The sequence below is a fragment of the Gallinula chloropus genome, assembly GCF_964237585.1.
Source record: "Gallinula chloropus genome assembly, chromosome: 18".
NCBI lineage: Eukaryota > Metazoa > Chordata > Aves > Gruiformes > Rallidae > Gallinula > Gallinula chloropus.
Window position 1 is genome coordinate 9,350,523 of NC_140103.1, and position 21,342 is coordinate 9,371,864.

The 21,342-nt window shown below is 43.9% G+C and overlaps 1 protein-coding gene across 1 annotated transcript in view; it reads left to right on the forward strand.

The window, feature by feature from the left end:
- The window catches only part of TNC (tenascin C), a gene marked incomplete at both ends in the record, with an annotated part of 45,903 nt that extends 25,327 nt beyond the window's left edge, over positions 1-20,576 (forward strand). Inside the window, 12 exons of the mRNA XM_084272547.1 lie at positions 3,714-3,986; positions 9,388-9,510; positions 10,730-10,873; positions 12,430-12,549; positions 12,934-13,077; positions 13,886-14,016; positions 14,940-15,072; positions 16,866-17,017; positions 17,920-18,016; positions 18,692-18,853; positions 19,826-19,989; positions 20,466-20,576. Coding sequence (XP_084128673.1) covers positions 3,714-3,986; positions 9,388-9,510; positions 10,730-10,873; positions 12,430-12,549; positions 12,934-13,077; positions 13,886-14,016; positions 14,940-15,072; positions 16,866-17,017; positions 17,920-18,016; positions 18,692-18,853; positions 19,826-19,989; positions 20,466-20,576 — 1,754 coding nt within the window. The remainder of the gene's footprint in view (positions 1-3,713; positions 3,987-9,387; positions 9,511-10,729; positions 10,874-12,429; positions 12,550-12,933; positions 13,078-13,885; positions 14,017-14,939; positions 15,073-16,865; positions 17,018-17,919; positions 18,017-18,691; positions 18,854-19,825; positions 19,990-20,465) is intronic.
- Positions 20,577-21,342: the final 766 nt, after the last annotated feature.

The following is a 21,342-nucleotide window of genomic DNA, read 5'->3' on the forward strand; positions in this document are numbered from 1 at the left end:
TCACACAGAGCCCCTCACTGCTTTTGTCATGACAGGTACCTGCTTAAAGGTTTGGAGTCTATTTATTGGCTTATAAAAATATATATATTCCAGCATGGATTAAAAGGGAAAAAAAAGGCAACTTTCTGAATATCTTGTCCAGGAATGATTCATTTCTTTGCAAACTGAGTGCGAGGATGGGTTAGACCAGTGGTGTTGACCTTAAAAAAAGTTTCTAGGAGGAGTACTAGTTGATGAGTTAACTCAGTGAGTTAAGAGCCCTCTGGAGTGTTTCTCCAGTAGCAGAATCCCTCACAGCACCTGGGCTCTCAGTTTCTGGGAGGGGCAATGTCTGTGATCATTTTCCTTCAGGCAAATGGTTGCATTTTGTGCCAGCTCTCATCTGCCCTGATGCAATTTAGTCCTGTAGTTTGAAGTGAGCAGCTCTGTGCTTTCAGAACCCCTGTCCTTTTACTCTGCCAGAGCACAAGTGCTTCCTTTCTAAAATAAGCCATGGACATTGGTATTTGGAGAGGAAGCTCCACAGGTGGTAACCGTGGCACTCTACACAGCAGAAGGGTGTGCCAGCAGCTGACATAAATATGCTGGGTTTAGAGTGTTGGTGTCACTCACCACCTATCCCAGGAAAACCATGTCAGCATTTTGGGCTCATTACTACCTTACCCTCCCAGAGACCAAACCAAACATGTGAATCTTTAGGGTTGCTTGATAAGAGGCAAGTAAACTGCAAAAATGTCTTCAAATTGAGGAAAATTGGGCTGGATCTCTGGCCCCCAGATGTGTAAACATCAAAACATCAGGACTTCAAAATTCTAAAAATTTAGGATGGATTTTTTTCTGCCAAATTCTTACAGAAATCAATTTCAGCAGCTGTAAAATGTCAAAGCAAAATCCAAAAGCCTTTCTCAGAGAAAGTTCTGCCTTTAGCTAACCATTTTTTTTCTCTTACATGGGTGGAATTTGAGTGATTGGAAAATCTTGGGCCAATAAATCAAGGTTGGTCAAATAATTCAGAGAACTGCTAGCAATGCCCAGGATCCAGGATCAAGGCCAGGGCTTAGCAGAGCCAGCTGATCTTCCTATGTGGCTCATCAGATTTTGCATGAGCAAAATACACTGAGAAACCATCTTGTGAAAATTTGGCTTTTTTTGCTTTTTTCTTTTTTCAGAGACTTGGGAAAATTCTGGGGAATTGATCCCCAGCCTCTAAACTTTGACAGATGTCATGCTAATGTGAAAAAAAAGACCCCCTGGCTGGAATTTCTTTAAGTTGTCAACATGCAGCACTAACAGCTGCCTGTGAAGCTCGTTGGGCTGATCAGTGCTCAGTTCTGCAGTCATTACCCCCTGCCTTTAGCCAGAGCAAACTCTGGCTTCTCTCCTATTCCCTAAAAAAACAAACCAAAAAGTTGTGCAAGTATGTAGTACTTGCTCTGGCTATGACCCTGCCTGATTAATGTCCTGCTTCTGGCAGTCCTGCTGGCACCTCTGACCCCTCCGCCACTGAAAAGAAAAGCCAGAGATAGTCACGGGAATGAGAGGTAAAGATTAGAGAGGTAAAGAAGCAAAACCCAGGAATTTTTCATGCTCAGGTTGAGGCATGACCCTAAAACACTGACACAAGGAAATGAAAGCATTGTGCATAGAGCATTTCTACAACGCTTTTGGTTGTAACTGTCCTACATGCATGTGTAGCAGAAGAAATGTGCTTACACAGCAAGCTTGGCAGGAATTTCACCAGAGCTTCTGGGATGAGGTGCTGAGACACCCTTGGTGAAAATTAAGAAATAAACATCTAAGTCCTGGAGGCTCCATTGAAAATCCTGGTCTTGTGGTCCCGGCTGTGTGCTTCTACTAAATCCATACTTTGGGGGAAAAAATGTGATTTATGTTTGGTGGAATCTGTGACACTTCCTAATTTGCAATGTTTTTTTGCTTCTTTTTTTTGTGTGTGTTTTTGCACCTTCCCTTCTTTTAGAGGCCATGCCCCCACTGGAAAACCTAACTGTCTCTGACATTAACCCCTATGGGTTCACAGTGTCGTGGATGGCATCGGAGAATGCCTTTGACAACTTTCTAGTAGTCGTGGTGGATTCTGGCAAGCTGCTGGACCCACAGGAGTTCCTCCTTACGGGAGCCCAGCGGCAACTGAAGCTTAAAGGCCTTATTACTGGCATTGGCTATGAGGTTATGCTTTATGGTTTTGCCAAGGGGCACCAAACAAAGCCCCTAAGCACTGTGGCTGTTACAGGTATTTTCATGCGAACAAATTGTCCTCTTCAACCCTTTCTTTCTTTCTTTTTTTCTCACATGGAAGATGTTTTATGCAATCCATTTGCAAGGCAAACCTTGTCTTTTTGCATCCTTTTCTGCATCGTGGCTACACATAACTCCTCACGACTGATAGATTCACCAATGAAATTCTGTTCCTTTTAACTTGATGTTTCCCTTTCATCTTCGTTAGGCGTCCTGTAGAGGTGCATGACATGGGTTGAGAAAGTTCTGCTATGGTTATGCAGGTACTTCTAACTGAACTCTTTAAAGAAAAATGGTTGCATGTGGGAGCTCGTCTCGTTAACAGCTGCTGGGCACATCAGCATTCTCCAGCCTGCCAACTGACAGGAACTTCAGGAGGAGTCAGAATGGATTTCTTGTTCATGGCCTCCTTTCTTTCACTGCCTGTGTGGATTCCACCCACAGACCATTGAGTGTGATCACTGCCACCCATGAAGTTGGCATCTCGCGACAGAAAACTTTAGCTCATGTTTTCAACCTCATCATAGCTGCTGTTTTCCTGCAGCATTTGAGCTTTCTTGAAAAATGATTGCAGACTCATTCTCTAGCCCCATAACCATCAAGTCTCATCTGCATGTTGTGGCAGTAAAGTTGGGGGTCAACTGACTGGAGGTTCATGAGAAAATAAACAGGAATGTTTTTGTGTGGAAGAAAGAGGTGCATTGGAGATGCTGTAAGATAGTAACGGCTCCAGTAGCATTTCTCTAGGCAATGATGCCTGACCATGCTGAGCTAAAGGTATTTTGCAGGTAATTAATAACTTAGAGCTCCTGGGATCCTCCTGAATGAGTTCTTTCACCAAAGACAGTAGGTCTTGCTTTTGGATTGAAGTGTGCTGTGTAGGGGTTATGAATTTTCACAATTCCCCTTTGCTGCTCCAGCACTTTTTAAATAGGGAGGTAAAGGATTCATATGATCAGAAGCATCACAGATGCCAGAAGTGCATGAAATAAGGATTTTGCATGAAGAAAAAGACTCTTTAAAGTGGCTTCTGTGTTGTCCTCCTAACAGAGAGAGACCTGACAGTATTACAGGCATGCCTGCGGTTCTGTAACAAGAGCTTGTTTCTATCATACATAAAGGTTTCACATAGGTAGCAAGGGAGAAATGCACATGGAACTTTAGTATGAGCATGTGTAACTTTGCATGTCAGAGGCAAACAGTGTATGTTCATGCAGTGGATTTGCTGTTCAAGAGTGAAAATATGAATGGGCCTGCACACACTCACACGTATCCCCTTCAGTATGTGTGTAACGCTAACGTTCTGTTTTGTTTTTTTAATAGCTGGCAGATTGTTTCCCTTTCTTTGAACTGTGGTTGGATTCTTGCAGTTTGCTCTATCCAGACCTCAGGCAGGTCTCTAATGAACTGACTAATGAATAATTTCTTTTCCCTACCGCTATCGTCTCCTTTTTTAGAAGCAGAACCCGAGGTCGACAACCTTCTGGTTTCAGATGCTACTCCAGACGGCTTCCGTCTGTCCTGGACTGCTGATGATGGGATTTTCGACAGTTTTGTTCTAAAAATCAGGGATACAAAGAGGAAATCTGATCCACTGGAACTAATAGTACCAGGCCATGAGCGCACTCAGGATGTAACAGTGCTGAAAGAGGGTACTGAATATGAAATTGAGCTCTATGGAGTTAGCAATGGACGGCGTTCCCAGCCCGTAAATGCAGTAGCAACCACAGGTATTGTCTCTGTCATAGGAAAAGCATAACACGTTCCCGACTGTTTCTCTCAGCATTTCTCCTTTTCATAGCCAGAGAAGGCTGTTGCTGAGGTGTTAGACCTGTGTCCTGCATGTCCCTTATCCACGTTTCTGTTTCAGTGGGGTGTAGTGATTTATAATTAATCATCTCGGATTCCTCAGTTTCATGGCTGCAGTCTGGCAGTTAAAGTGCTGGCTTTGAGACCAAGAAATATTGTCTCTGTATCAGCCTTTTTCAGTAATTTCCTGGGACTAATTCCATACAGTCATAGAATCCTGTAGGTTGGAAAAAACCCTTTTAGATCATCGAGTCCAACCGTAAACCTAACACTGCCAAGCCCACCACTCAGCCACGTCCCTAAGTGCCACATCTCACCACCCCACAGCAATTTACCTCCCTAGAAAAGAGGTATGGCAACATGAATTTGCCAGAGCTATCGAGAAGTTTATCTACGGCTTGGTCAGCAAAGGACTAAGCACCATTAGCTTAGGCTGATCTTACCAAGAGCACGGTGTGCTCAATAATTCAGTGTAGACTTGAGTATCTAGCAAAAACAAAGCTTTGAACTTCATCAGCAGAACTGCCTATAAATTCCTATTCTTGTGTGTCAGAAATCCTGATGTAACTTAGCTTAGTGATTTACCCAGCTAAAATAATCCAGAAGAAAAGATGCAGCTATCACTGCAGTTCATGCCATTTTCTTTTAAAAACACCAAGGCCTTAATCCTCAACAGTGGCATGCCAGGAGCTGGAGTTCTTGCCTTTTGTAGTCTCACACTAAAGAAGAAATGTTGTAAACAGAACTGCAAATGTCTTCTGCCTGAAGTTAGCCTATATAATATTTCTGAAAAATCTCCACCAGAACAGAGTCTCATTTTCTCAGTGCCAAAGGGAGAAGGAGCAAGTTTTTGCTATTTGTAACTGGAATATTTTTTCCTACTATTCTTCTATGAAAATATGCAGGTCCTAGTCCAGTAAAAAAGTTCCCAAGGCTTAGATTGAATTCCTGAGGTTCATTTAAACCAAAGAAGGTTCATAGTTGGAAGTAATTAATTTCAGTATTTTTAATGAAGTTTTAAAATATTTTTCTATCAAAATCACAGTTTTGTTTGGAAACGTATTTAAATCTAAAGCAAATGAAGCAATGAGCCAAATCCTCTCTTTTAAAAATTTTGAGCTTGCTGAGATGAAGACATAATAATTTCAGATCAACCTAATTCCAGGATGAGGGGAACGAGAAGGGGATGGGTCAGTCCTGTGTGGAATGCACAAAAGAAGCCCTTGCTGAGCTGTAGCAGTGTACTTCAGCCAACACACAGAAAAGGGCAGTAGCAGTTCAACTTTTCCTGAAATAGCATGGCCTCATGATTCACCTTAATGTCTGTGGTGCCAGCTCTTTGCACAGGAAGGCACGTTTCTGACCAGCCCCTCAGACTGCCATTCTATCCCTTGAATAAACAGCCAGGGCATATATACACTCACCCAGACATTTACATGAAGCAGAACATGCACCCCTCACGAACCACCCATCTCTGGGCTCATGCAGGTTGACTCATAATGGAGAGGGATGTTTAAAGTCAACTGCATTTGTCCCCATTTTCACTGACTTCCAGGATATTTATGGTAAACCACTAAGAGTTATCATTTTCTCCATGACTACATTCTTATTCAGTTCTTTCAGGGAGATTTAGCACATGTCACTTACTGAAGCAAATAGCCCAAAAGATGTTTGACAGATGTAAATAGCCCATGGATAATTGATAAGAGAGTTGGAGCCACAAAAATCCAGCTAAATAATTCAGACTGCAGGTTACACTACACTGGGTAGCAGGGCCACCAAGGCATCTAGCCAGTTTCTTTTTAGGAGCTGATTATTAGACAAACATACGTATATTCAGAGTATTTCCAGTCTGCTTGCAAAGAAATATTTCTATTCCTGGAGGTGGTGACTCAGACAGCCTTATATTCAGCCTTACTTTATTCTGGCCTGTGTACGTGTTACAAGTGAGCAAGGAATAAATCAGCTAGGAGGTCTGTAGCTTTAGTAGAGGAGATAGTAAAGTAACAGTTGGAATAAAGCTAGCAAGCAGACCAGTAAACCTAAACCAAACACTGCCATGGAAATCCAGGCAGGGAAACAATCTAGACTGAAAATTCTTCTCTCCATTTGTCACTTGCAGCTTCCCCCTCCTTCCCTAGCTGGGCATGTACCCTTGCATACACAGACACGGTCTTCAGGGATCAACCAGTGTAAATGGTGCAGTTGAGGGAGTCTGATTTGAGCATTGCCAAGCAGTGCTCACTGAGGGTCTCTCCTCTTCTCTTTGTACCACCCACCCACTGTGAGGAAGGAGGGGGAGGAAAGATCTCATAGCATTCACCTTTTGCTGCCTTGTCCTACTCTGTGGTTTCCTCTCCTTTGTTCTAAGAAGTTAGAAAGGCAGCTGCTCTAGTCACAACCATGGGCTGTGGACATGGAAAGGATGAGTAGGGCAGGACTGGCAGTTGCCATTTTTTCCATGTAGCTTGTGTTGGCCCTGCAGCTGGTACCCGGCTGATCTCCTTTGCTCCCATCACCCAGGAATGTGGTGTGAGAATGCTGGGCATGGGGCCTAAGAATAAAGTCCTATCTTCTCACACCCATCACAAGTAGCTCTTCCTCCATTATTTAGTCATATGTAGAAGTGAACAGCAATAATTTCCCCCCAGAACTGCTGCTGATAATGCTTTTAACAACTTATCCTCTTCAGGGTGGTGATGGTACCCAGTCTCCCTACCCTCTGCATCTTGTCATTTTACCTTCATCGATTTGGCTGTGTTAGAAAACACTAACTATAAAATCACTGTAGAACAAGCCAGCATCATACAGATCTGCTGTATCTAATCATTGGCACAAGGGGGTTTGTCCACCACTGCTCTGAGGGACAGACAGTGTCTGTATAATGTCTGTTAAGGTTCAGTGCAGCCCTCACCAAGGGGCCACAGCATGTCTTTGCACCACTTAATATCCTTGGTAAGAAATGTGAGTCTGGTGTTGCTACTTTTCTCTTCTAATGGTGTTTTTCCACACCATGACAGCATTTTTCAGTTGAGAGGATCACACAACACTTCAAATGCTCTTTATACATGATAAATGCAACCTGATGCTTCCTGTTGCTTAGGGGAAGAAAGCCAGCAAACGTATTCCTATAGTCTGACAGTAATGAAAGAGTAATTTTAAGCAAAGAAAACCCCAAAGAATAGCAGCTACTCAGGGTTCATGGGTGCTTTAACAACCTGTAGAGAAAGTTCTCTGTCTCTCATAGAGCTAATGGGGAATGGTGCTGGAGGATAATGCTAATTACCTGTGTCTGCCCAACAGATGAACTAAGGTTTTTTTATGGGTGACACTCAGAAGCACACTGGCCATTTTTTTTGCCTGCTGAATTTTGGCTTTCAGGTGCTCAAGAAGATGGTTTCATCTGCTCCTTTTCATGTCCCTGCTCAGAGGTACCACACTCTAACATCTCTGGGACTCACTCCAGGACTGGTGCTTTCTCTGATGGTCCATTACAATTTTTTTGGCAGGTTTGCTCCCAGGAAAATAGCTGCAGTTGGGATTGTTGGGGACATGGAACTCTGACATAGTTGTGACTCTTACTACTGTTTTTATACTATTCACCTGGTACAGAATATAAGCATGAATCCCATGGAAGTGTACACAACAGAGTCCAAGAGGGATGAGCTGGGTACTTTATTTTCTGGGAAGGGCTGGAATTCCCCATGTGTATGAAAACTGAGTGCTTGTCCATCTCTTAGGTCTCCAGACTCATCACTAGCACTTTTCAGCGGTCACTAAGGACATCTAAAATGTGAAGCAAAATGAATGTGATTTGCACTTCCCTCTGCCTGATTTTCTTTATGGTCTTCTGTTTCCTTCCACACTGTCCCTAAATCAGTAGCAACTTTGTGTGCTGTGTGGCTTCATTAACCCCATCTTGTTTACTTCAGTATCTTTAATTCTTTTCTTTCTTTCCTTGGCTTTTCCATGTGAGCAAACCCCACAAACACAACATGTCTAGTGAGCTCCAGAGAAATAATTTACATTTCTCTTGAGAGCTCCATTGTTTTTCTTTCCTTGCCTTTCAGTTGATTTAGTGCATTGCTGCTGGAGCTTTGGGGACACATGGAACAAACAACCCTCTGACTTCTTTCCCGCAGACACGTTCTTTCCAAGCTATTTCAAGCACAGTCACTATTTTTCTACTCTTGCCCCCCTTCCCCTGCCCTCAGTCTGTCTCCACCACTCTTAAAGTAGCTGATGTTTGGTATCTCTCCCCTGTGTTAATGGCCTGCTCTGTGTGGGCTGTTTATTGTTTTTAACGGGTATCAGGGTTGTTTTGGTTACAGTCAGAAAAGTAAATTGGAAGGGAGATGCTCAGTGTAAATTTTGAAGTGGCAGGTCTCCTTACCATGTCCTTCCAGAAGCACTTTCCATGCTTGTTTTGCAGTAGCTTAATTAAGCCTTAAACTGGAATGTTTCAGATACGTGTTGGTTTGCATCGTAAGACAGGGGCAGTTTGGCAAAGCTTGGGCTGTTTGCTCAGCTTGCTGATCGAATTCACATGGGCAAATGTAGTGCTCAGGTTTACAAAGGGAAAGGCTGGGGTTGTATGACAGAAATCTGCAGTGGAACCACAAGTGCCTTCCTCATGATGGCTGTACTTGGATGACCTCTGGATGGATATGTTTGAGCCTAGGAAAAACTCATGGTCTCAGCTAGACACTCCAAGAAGAAAATCTTGTCTCTTCTAGTTTGAAGCCAACAAGTTACAGGCGGTCAGTGCTTGAGAGGGTGGATCCTCCATGCACTCACACAGCTGAGTCCAGGTCTTTTTCAGGCACCATACACTAGTAACTTTATGCTCAAAAAAAGGGATTGCTCCACTGCTAAGGGCTGCCATTGCTGTGTGTCACAGATAGGGCCCTAAGGCTCAATAGAAAGTCTGAAAATCATCCAAGGGAAACTGGGGTAGAAAAAATTCTGGGTAACAGAATGGCATTCCTCTGCAGTAAGTACCCCTCTGGATTTTTCTGTAGCACTGAAATTCTGTTGCTTCTGTTTACGATATGTCTGGGGTATTTTTAAGCTATGCACAACTGTAATGGTACTGAAAAAGGATGATTTAGACCAACTAGATTGCTGCTGTCGGTGCATAATAAAACCATTGACTGTTTGGTTACTCCCTGCATTAGTGTTTATTAGGACAGAACATTGACAGCATCAGCTCTTGGGAGAGAGGGATAAGACAAATCGATGTTCCAGCACTAAGGACTCATACACAAATGATTTACCTTTTCTTTCTATGTGGTGTGTTTGTTCTCTGTTCTCCACTGATAGTTGTTGGATCTCCCAAGGGAATTTCTTTCTCTGACATCACGGAAAACTCTGCCACAGTCAGCTGGACACCCCCTCGTAGCCGCGTGGAGAGCTACCGGATCTCCTACGTCCCTGTCACAGGAGGTGAGTGACTGCAAGGAGGGACAGAGAGAACCAAAAGGACTTGTTGTCCTGGTATCCATCTCTCAGTGCATGCCCCAAATGACCTTACATAGAGCATTTCTTTCTTCTTCAAACTGCTGATCAGGAACGTGGGTGCACAAACACAGTCCCAGTAGCCAACCTCTGTTTGAACACAGTGTCCCACACCCCATGGACAAGATTTGTAAGGGAGCTCAGAGCTAGCAGCTGACAGGCCCACCTTCACAAAAATCTCTGTTCCTGCTGAGCCTCCTAATTAAGGATTTCTTTCCAAACTCTCCCATTGTTTTGTAGGAGCTTTATAAGGTAGGCATATTTGAAAAGATGACCCTTGGAACTAATAACCATAATCCATGGCTATGATAGTTTTCCAAGACAGTGTTTTTTGTTAATACTCTCCAATGTTGTTTCATTTCATCCATTATATCGCTGTTTTAGTGTTCAGCTTAAAAAACTTCCTATACTTAAAGAGATTTTTAGCATTGCTTGGGGACATCTCTGGCAGGAAACAGCTAAAGAGCAAACACTGCAGATGTCAGGATCATAAAAGACATGCTACTGCTTACATCAAGTAAAGATATAGGCCTTCAGACAATATAACATGTAAGCACACGTGCAACATTAAATACATAGTGATCCCACAGAGGAAAAGGAGCAGTCCCCAAGGATAAAGTTAGGCACCTGTCTATGTGTTTTCCTGGAACAAACCCAAACTTTGAAACAAATATGTGTCCTACGTCCTCACCCCCACATGCAGCACCTCTAAAAAAAATATATGCTATATCTTTATTCAAAATTAGATGGGTGAAAGGGAAACTTCCAGCCCTTACCAGAAACAAAGCAGATCGAAACCACAGGCCCTTTCCTCACAGGTGCCTGAGCTCCATGTACAGACTGCTGCATTTTCACCTTACATCTCATTTGTAAAATTGGGTTTTTCTGAACAGAAATGTTAGCGTTTTTCTTACTGTTAACATACCACTAAGAAGAATACAAACCAATGTCTTAGATTTAATCGTCATGGCAGCAGTATTTGTCCCTGAGGCTGCCCTTTGACATTGGTGATTGTAACTAATGGGAAAATTCATCTCCTGTACAAGTACATCCAGATAGCTCATACTGTCTTTAACTTGAAACACATCCTGCAAGCATTCCCCCAAGGATTGTGTCACTAATCCCTCAGCATTTGCCTTCTTCCTAGGTACTCCAAATGTTGTTACAGTCGATGGAAGCAAGACAAGGACCAAGCTGGTGAAGTTAGTCCCAGGTGTAGACTACAATGTTAGTATCATCTCTGTCAAAGGCTTTGAAGAAAGTGAACCTCTCTCTGGCATTCTGAAAACAGGTAATATATATATAATGAGGTAACAGCAGGTTTTCAAATCCATTGTCTGTGCTGTAGGAGAGACTCAGGATCTGGAGCTGACGACCCACTGAGATCCCATTTTTGCTGTCCACACAAACTGTAGGAAGTTTTTTGCCCCCTCTCTCTGTATGTCTTTGTATTTCAGATGAGTATAGAACTTGTAAGTTTGATCAGGCTCCCATTTGTTAAGTGCTGAACCAACTTGCAGTGAGAAAGAGACAAATAATGTATTTACAGTCCTAATACATCAGAAAAAACCCAGAAGTTTAATTGATACCGTTTTACAGGTGAGGGATGAAAGGGCTAGCTGAGCAGCTCAGATCAGTTTCTGTTGCAGACTCAAACTCCACATCAGCCAGGTTACTGAGTGTGCTCTAAGCACAAAAGCATTCTCTATCCTGGGTTTTTTTTAAATACAGCTTTAAATACCCCTGTGGGAAATGAGGGTGCCCTATGCTCCTGCCTGCCCCACCCTGCAGTCTCATTTACTCATTCATTCTTCATTTGGGGCTAACAAGTATTGAGAGAACTGAGGGGAGGAACAAGATGACGAGTATTGGATAATGACATGACAATATTAAATTCAAATGATAAGGAAATGCTAACAAGGACTGTGCATCAGTAACAGCACTCATAGCAAAACTGATTTGTTTCTCTTTTTTTAATATTTTACAAGATAGAAGTAAGAAAATACTTCTGAATATTTTTAAAACATTACAGACCAGATCTCCAGCTGCAATGAACCAACAAAATTTTGTCAGTAAAGCAGTCCTCCCCCCTCTCTTTGAGTGCATAGGGATACAGCTTTACTCTCTATACAGCTTTACTCTCTATAAACACTGTAGAAAAAAAAAAGGTGTGAAATAAAAAGACTGATATAGGTATATAAACCAGAGCTCTTTGCTGCCAGCTTGCCTATAGATCCTTTCCTTATGTTCAGCAACAATACCTAAATGCATTAAAAAAAATAATAGGAGTTGGACTCAATGATCTGTCTGGGCCCCTTCCAACCCAGAGCCAGGTATCTACCCAGTTCAGGGAGGGCATAAAACTGCAGAACTGTGTGGAAGCCAGGCAGGACACGTGGGGATTGTTGATGTTTAGCTGGTGCTTTGGGTTATTTTTAACCACGTGGGGCGAGCTGGCGGAAGGTCACAGTGGCCATCGGTTGCCGTCACATTAGTTCTTTTTCCCAGCTCTGTCTCCAAGTTTGGTCCAAGAAGCAGCCCAGATTTGAGGGTGTTGAGAGAAACACGTCAGCTCGGACAGAGCTGTTGGGATTGATGGTATCAAGCCTGATCTGAGAACATAGTTATGTCTGTTCCCAGCGTTTAATCTTTCCACACACTGACCTCCCTTTGCAGTGGAGGCATTTGCTGTCTCTTTATAGGCACTGACGTGCTCTGCTATTCCAAAGGGGGTCATAAAAGCTGCACCAAGCGGCAGCGTTTGCGTGTTTTGTATATTTACAGCCATTGCACGGAGCTGAGAATGTTTGTCAAATTCCTTCTAATCCATTATTCTCTCTCCTTCAGCTCTGGACAGCCCGTCAGGCCTGGTAGTGCTGAACATCACAGACTCCGAGGCGCTGGCAACCTGGCAGCCAGCAATCGCTGCCGTGGATAATTACGTTGTCTCCTACGCTTCCCAGGACGGTAAGAAGAATCCGTGAGGGGTCAGGGAGCTGACAGCGTTAGAGCCAGGATGGCAGGGGCTGTTATTTGAAGGAGATGCCTCACTTGAAGCATTTGAAAAACACTCAGTTTAGTTAAGCGTTTCCAATTCAGACACAGAGAGAACCGATTCTTGAAAAGAAGGTGCTATAATTCATGTGAACACTAGAGAGTGCTGAGAGTTTGAGATAAAGCACCCTTGTGTTAATTCAGATTCAGGGTAGGTGTCAGCAGAGAGATGTGCTCTGGGCATTTACTGTTTTGTGCTTGCTCCCTTCGAGTAAAACAATACCACTGAGTGGAGCATGGAGATGTCCATCTTGAGATGTCCGAGTAACGCTGGGACCTGTTCTCTTTTCTACTCAGAACCCGAAGTTACTCAGATGGTATCAGGAAACACCGTGGAGTACGACCTGAAGAGCCTTCGACCTGCAACTGAGTACACACTGAGTGTTCATGCGCTGAAGGACGCGCAGAAGAGCGAGACCCTCTCCACCCAGTTTACTACAGGTGCTATGTCCCACCTCACTGCAGGGGGAGCTGCCATCTCTTCTAGTCCCGTCTGGCTCACAGTTCTCTGCTCCCATGAAGTCAGCCAGCACATTGTGCTTTTATTACTAGAAACCCGACTTCTGAGGGTATTTGCAGCAGATTTTCTCTGGTGGCAGGCTGATGTGACTGACACAGAGGGTGGTTTTCTGTTACCAGCTCTACACATTCTCACTCAAAGCAGGAGCTTTGAGCCCTCTTGAGGGCTGATGTTGGGTACCAATGCTGAAGGTATCCAGCTGATTTCATACTTGTGACTTTCTATTAACATCCATGAAATCATGGATGTTTCTCATTTTCCAGACTCTTACTTGACTTGTCCCAGGGTGTTAACTTGGGAACCAGGAGCCAAGCCATACAAATTCATTGTTTTAAGTACAGCAGATAAGGGGAGCTGTAGCCAGGCCAAGTATTACAAGTTTTCCTATTCAAAAAAGGCACCATCAGAACCAAAGTTTTTCTTCCTGGGAATATGTAAATAACAATCTCTCTTCTTATGTGAAATAATGAAAGGTCCAGTTCCATTTCAGAAAACCTGTCAGTGCAACTACTTGTAAACTGAAGTGCCTGAGACAAGCCAACATTTTAACTTAGATAAAATTAATACCTCTATTTTAAAACTTATAATGGGAAAAATGCTTTTTAATCACAAAACTTAAGTTGAAATATTTTTAAAGTTCAAATTTCTGGGGAGAAAAAGTTTACTTTTATAGCCTGTATACTGAGCTCCATATAGGTATGTTCGTAATTCATCTGTTCTCTCCTTCAGGACTGGATGCTCCAAGAGATTTGAGTGCCACTGAGGTTCAGTCAGAAACAGCAGTGATAACTTGGAGGTCTCCACGTGCTCCTGTCACTGGTTATCTCCTGATCTATGAGTCCATTGATGGCAGTGTCAAGGTACAGCACTTGGGACTAAACCAGAAGGGCGGTGCCTCAAAACCAGGCACTAGGGATGCTCTGAGTGTCCAGCAATGGGACATAATCACGTGTCTGAGTTATAAATGGTAAAATACAAAGTACCCAGTTCAGTGCATTTAAACCCTTGCTTAAGTACATTCCTGTATTATATCCTGAAACAGATGCTCAACTGCAGCCTGAATTTTGACAGTCATCTCTCCACAATACAGATAAAAGCACAAACAATCATTCTCCCTCATTCCAAACCTGTATTGTGAAATAAACTCACACCCCCCTAAGAATGCACACCCCCTTTCTAAACTCAGGAGAATCCATCTCTGTGCAAGTGAGGTGTCTAAGGCAGGATGAATCACCTTTGAAAGCACCTCTTGCTCTCTGGTAATTTTATTGTGATCCTCCATGACAAGATTACACCAGATGCTTAAATATGAATCAAGTCAATCCCAGCAGAAGTGACAGATAATTTTAGATGCCCAGCCTGCTGCATCAGGAAGGGTTCACACTTCCAAGAAGGCAAATTCTGTAAGCACACTGGTAATCAGTCTTTGAAAGTTACAGAAAAACAGCCTTTTGAAGACTGGAGTATTGCATTTCCTTGTCCTAAAGAAGGATTCTTCTCAATTTTTTATGAGTTTCACAGAGACATATCTATACAGTGTGTATGTTTGAGGCATGTAAACATTTATGCTGACTTGATTTTAAACCATACAGCTTATACCTTGTGCCAGTAAACAGGCATTTCCAGGCAACTTTCCTTGTACTTCTAAAGAAAGTTAGCTTGGTAAAACTCTTAGAGGAATAGTAGTTTTGTGCTAAATAATTGAGATTAGATAGTTAAAAGTAACATATATAATTACCACAAATTTTCTTACTGAGATTTCCCTGTATTCTCCTCCCCATAGGAAGTCATCCTAAATCCTGAGACAACTGCCTACAGCCTGACAGAACTGAGCCCATCTACCCAGTACACGGTGAAACTCCAGGCACTCAACAGATCCCTGAAGAGCAAAACGATCCAGACTATTTTCACCACAAGTAAGGACTTTAGAGCACCTGCCAGCCAAAATAATGTAAAAGTTACTGCTCTCAGGACAGCACCGAGCTCTGCAATAAGCAGACAGAGATCTCATTGAAGATTTGTAATCCAGTTGTCAGTATGGATTTTATTTGCAAAAGTCCCTGTTCTCCCTGGGCTGTAGTGACCCTGTAGTGTCACCTGCTTCCCCTGGCCTGGCAGGATGAAATTCTTGTCATTATACCCATCCACATCACCTCTGTAGCAGTCTTTTGGATGAAATATCCTGCCTTTTCTGTGTAAAACTTTGAAAGGAACATTACTCTTTAAAATCCAAACCGACACCCTGGTTAACCTCTGGATTGATGCACAGCAAGCTGTTAAAGCCAATCAGTGTTTTAAGGTGAAATGAAGCGAACCACACACACATACACACACTCAGCTCAGTGGTCCAAGGAGCTGAATTTCTGGGCAGGTTTTTTCCTCTTCTTTCTGAGATGGGATTTTGCAAAGCCACACGACAGGTCTGTTTCCAGCTCTAACAGGACAGCTCTCCAGTGAGCTAAATGCAAGAACAGGTTGGGTTCTCTGAAGGTCACTTCACAGCTGACATTAAAAAGCAAAGAATCCTTCAGTATTAACTGTGAACCCTTGCCTGTCATTTTTCTTTTTCACGGTTTCCAGCCTTTCAGAGCCAGCAGGACCTTCAGCTATTTCCATCCTTCTGTCTGCCACTTGTACCAGCTTCAGCCTAAGGACTCACAGAAGCGCTAATAAAAGTCACACAGCCCTGAGCCTGCCCACAGTCACTCCTCGTGTAGAGCAGGAGGGGCGCCAACAGGCAACAATCCACACCCAGAAATAGGAGAATAATTAAATCTGGGTATATTTAAGTGACATTTGGCAAACTGACCACAAGCAGGGACTGAATAGGGTGCCTTTGCCCATATGAATGCAGTGTCAGCCCTGCTCAGGCAGGTGCTTAAGCCTGACCATAACTCTGAACATACATCTGTGTGCTGTTCAGTGGGAGTAAAACACTGCAGTAACTCCCTGCAGAGAGCTACTTTGCTCCAGATCCCAAAGCTGAAGCAAATTCCCTCTAGCTGAGGCACAGGCAGGGATGGGAATGCACTGGAAGGGAGCAAGAGCCACTCTGTGAGCAGCCACAGTTAAAACCTCTCTTGTGTACATACTAGAACATGACTGAAAAAGATAATGGCCTAAGTGAACTTAATCAGAAAAAAAAGATATGCTTTTTTGGGGCTTAGAAATTGTTCTGGCTGCAGCAATGCTATTAGCTTGTTGTCAGAAAGAAATGCTTAACAACATTTCCCAGTAGCTTCAACTGTTAATGTTTTCTTTGTTTTTAAAAGCCTAATTTTATAACGTATTTAATATTGTACTTGCTAGCAAAATATCCCCAATTTACTTATTTTTGCTTGTAGTCCTGTCTTTGTGCTTCCCCTTCCCTTTTCTGTCACATAATCAGACGGGGTAGATTCTGTTTTACCCAAACGTTGCTATTTAAATATTTAGCTGGAGGATGCACTCCCATCATAGCAGGGAGTAGTTATTTGGCATTCACAGTGTAGACAGATGTGCAAAAGCATATTCAAAGGAAAAATCTACATTATCTGCTGTTTACTGTGAATCTTTGGTATTCAGGATGGCACCTCCAAGCCTGTTCCTGGGCTCTGTACCCGGCTGTGCCATTGACCCAACCAATTTTCCATGAGCAGTCTGTACTCAACGAGTTCCTTTCATGGCTGGTTTCTTAAGGATTGCTTTTTCTTTTTCTTTGTGTGTGCAGCTGGTCTTCTCTACCCTTACCCTAAAGACTGCTCCCAGGCCCTCCTGAATGGAGAAACCACCTCTGGGCTGTACACGATTTACCTGAATGGGGACAAGGATCAGCCTCTGCAAGTCTTCTGCGACATGAGCGAGGATGGGGGCGGATGGATTGTGAGTATGGGGGAGAGGGGATGTACCAGCCTCCTGTCCTGCCTTTGGGGTAGGACACCCCATCCCTGCTCATCTATGGCATCCCTCATAGTGCTCTCTTTTCAGAGTAGGGCTGACTTGTCTATAAATTTAGGGAATTTTATCTGGGGTAGGACAGTTGGGTGGCTAGAATAAGGTTACCAGCTCTTTCTGTGGTTGGAGGAGTGTGAGGTATCTCACAAGGAAGGGTGATGTCAGTGGTTTCAGCGGTAAGAAGAGCACTGATCTCTCTCCACTGGCTCTGTGTCATGTGAAAATGACCATCTCAGATCAGATACATACCTTCTAAATAGCTAATTAGGTGAGAGGAGGGTGGACTACCTCTATTTGGAAGAGAAAGATAATGAAGGAGGTTAAAGCACAGGCCAGAGAAAGCATTTTTTCAGCAGCCACATGGTGTGGTGGCCAGACAGCCTTCCCAGGTCAGATACATCCCACCCAGGCAGCTAACAAATGGCAAAAAAAATGCCAGTTCTCTGTACTGACATCCTCAAATCTGAACATGTCAGAGTGGCCCCAGGCACAGAAAGGAGGAGGAGTTGGAGAACTGCATGGCTAGGAGCCATGGGGACATAGAAAGTCTTGGCTGAGGCACACAGATTTGCAGGGGGCTGTTAAAGCAGAGAGCAGGAACCAAAAAGTCACATCATGCAGGGCAGCCTGGGAACCCAACAGAGAAACTAGGGGAAAAAAAGCAGAGGGGTTCAACAGTCTTGGAGCAGTTCAGTATTTGCAGTGAGACTCCTGCTTTGGTGGTAACAGTGAGGGAGCAGCACTGCCAGGCTCTGCATCTGTAAAGTCACACCACCAGGGACTGTTCTGGCAGCCTGTTGATAACACCTCTCGTGTTGGTGGTGATGTAGGTGTTCCTGAGGCGTCAGAACGGGAAGGAAGATTTCTACAGGAACTGGAAGACTTATGTGGCTGGGTTTGGAGATCCCAAGGATGAATTCTGGATAGGTAAGTGGCAAGAATTTGTCTTTTTTAGAAAGAAAACATGAACCCAGCCCAGAAGACTAGGAGCCACTCTGAAGCCTCCATTTAGTTGGCATGAGTATTTGTAAATGGGAGCATGGTCTGGGTGAAGGAGGCTAGGGATGGCTTCTGTAAGTGATGCTGCCATTGCCATGTCCAAGCCAGTCCCTCCAGCTGCAGTTCACAGGTGTCATGCTTCCCGGGCACCAAACGTACCCCACCAGTGCTCACTGGTGCTCTGCAGGAAGTCAGAAGTAATTGGAGAAGCAATTGCAAACCTTCCTCTTCCTGTGCTCCTAGGACACCCCCAGCCACAGAAGCCTATGACTCAAAGAAGCAAAGTGGGGAAAACAGAAGCAAAAGGCTGATTTTCAAAGTTTGGGCTACATTCTATTTGGGTGTAAATGAAAGCCAGTGAGGATGCCATGGCACAACTGTGACTGCATTTCCCAAAGGGCTACCTGCTGCCACAATTTGGAGGGAAGCAGTGCCTCAGTCAGGCTCTTCTTACCTGTTTGGCTTTGTGCTAACATGACTTACGCTCCTCACTGGTGTTTGTGCCCTGGTGTATTTATACAGCCCAACAAGACCCGCAGTGTGGGATAACATGGTGCTGGAGAAATAAACATGGGGAGACAAATTGTCCATTTATGCCCACAGGTCTGGAGAACCTCCACAAAATCACTTCCCAGGGGCAGTACGAGCTGCGCGTGGATCTGCGCGACAAAGGTGAGACAGCTCACGCTGTCTACGACAGGTTCAGCGTTGGAGATCTGAAGACCAGATACCGGCTCAAAGTGGATGGGTACAGCGGCACGGCAGGTGAGATGAAAGGATTTATCTGTTTTCTCCTGATGGGCAGCTTCCTCCCAGCTGGCTCAGGGTAACTGTGTGGATGTGGCAGATCCTCACCACAGCAGGTACCTCTCATCTGTCAGCTGTTTGGAAATACCATCGTATCAATATATTTTATGTTTCCATTTTCAATCCTCCAGTCATCCAGGTGCCACATTTTATGGCGTGCTTATGACAGAATATAAACAAGTATATTAAACCACTCTATATCTCACTTGACCAAGGCTTCACTGTCATTTACACAGCTAATAATAGCTTGGCACAGCCTCATCTCCTGTCAGTGGAATTTGCAGCAAAGTCCTGCTACAACATGATTTGTCATTTTTCTGAGCAAATCATCTGCCTTTTGTAATCATACTGGGGCAAACCCTGCAGTCCCTATCGAGTCCTGTTTGGGGCTTCAAAGGCTCGAGAGAGAAATCCTGAGACAGATAAATCTGCAACCGAAATACTAAGGCAGGAGTGTGAGCTCTGCCTCAGGCATAGGCTGAGGGCTGCTCCCATTGCACCCAGCTCCAGGGGGGAACAGGCGGAGATCACTCCGTGGTTCCAGGTAGCTTTACTGCATGGACCAGCTACATGTGGAGACTTCTTTAGTCATGAATCACTCCTTGTGGAGGTCTCTTTGGTCTCGGTTTGTCCTTTCCATATAGGGCCAAAATCCAGCTTTCAGTGAGAAGTGCAGAAATTGAACTGCCTAAAGAAAGTATGTTGGGGACTAGAGACCACCTGGAAAATTATTTTGACTTGCCTCCATCAACAGTCATGTACTTCCTTCTGTGGTAGGACAAATCCATTTTTAAAACCTTTCCTACAGAAGCCAGGCTTTGCAGATGGTGCGTGGCCCAGTCTGAACATGTTCTGCAGAACAGTCACTGCTGTGTAACCTAAACTAGACAAACCGCTGACTTTTCTCTTTCTTTTGTCTCCTCCATCCAGGTGACTCCATGACATACCATAATGGAAGGTCCTTCTCCACCTTTGACAAGGACAACGATTCTGCCATCACTAACTGTGCTCTGTCATACAAGGGTGCATTCTGGTACAAGAATTGTCACCGCGTCAATCTGATGGGTAGATATGGTGACAACAGCCACAGTCAGGTGAGTTTGGTGTTTGAAGGCTTTAGAAGAAGGTGAATTGCAATTATGGATGTGTCTTGTGGTTTGGTTAGCCAGACATCAGAGCATCAACCAAGCCCGCTCTCCAGACCAAAGTATTGTAGGGAAAGCTACAGGCAGCTGCTCACAAAACAAGAACTGGGGAAAAATTGGTGTTTTTCTGGGGAAACAGTGATGGCTTTGTATGATTTTTCCAAAGGAATATCCCAGGAGTGCAGGGAACAATTGTAGTTTTCAACAGCTGAAACAAAGGCAGGCAAAGAGTGACAGCACTGGGGGTTGTGGGTCGGTGTGTACAGGTTGTGCACGCCAGCGGCCAGAACCCTGCGCTTCCCAGAGCCCCTCTACTTTGTTGTGCCTCTGTTCCCAAGGTAGACAACAGCCTGCACAGAGCGGTGAATGCTGGCAACAGGAGAAGTGAATGTGTGACCTCTCACACCTCATCTATCTCTTTGCAGGGTGTGAACTGGTTCCACTGGAAGGGCCACGAATATTCCATCCAGTTTGCGGAGATGAAGCTGAGACCCTCCAGCTTCCGAAATCTGGAAGGAAGACGAAAGCGAGCGTAAAGCCCCAGGGGTGGCAACGGGGCTACGGGCAGGGAGATGGGGAGGGGGGGAGGATATAAAGTGGGGGTGTGGGGAGATCCTCTGGCATCACTGGGTGGTGGGGTGTGAGGAGCTGGTAGTCGTACCAAAGCATCGGTGACCCTTGGTCCAACAGAGGCTTCTGCAGCCGTCCAAACAACAAGCCTTAAGTGTCCCAGCGCTTGCAGCAGAGCGGCCCTAGCTGCCCACCAGTAATGTCCTCCACGCCAAAGACAACGATCTCAAGGGTTGTATGTTGTTTTGTTAATTTTTATTTTCTCAGAAAGCCTCTGGGATAAAAGTTCTTCCACGTTCTGACTATCTCTTGGGTGGCCTGGGGTAGGGGAGGGAGAACAGCTTTGTACATTGGTAGTTTGTTTTAGAACCAGCCATATTTTACACACAGAAATGTGTATGATTAATTATCATTATTATTATTATTATTAGTTATAATTGAAATTCATCGGTCGTTGGAAAGCCTTTTTTATATATATATCAAGTCCCACAGAAAAGGAGGGGGTGGGAAGAGGAAAGCAGTATGTTTTTAAACTAAAGCTTAAGATTAATATTATTAATATAATGACAAAGTAATAATAATAATGATAATAATAAGCTAAGTTTTTGTCAATTTTAAGAGAACCATGCTTTCAGAAACACAGCAGGACAGTGTCTGATTGTAAATTTTTTTTTTTATAAATAAAAGCACAATTACTTTTAAATAAATTTCTACCTTTTTCATACATGTTGA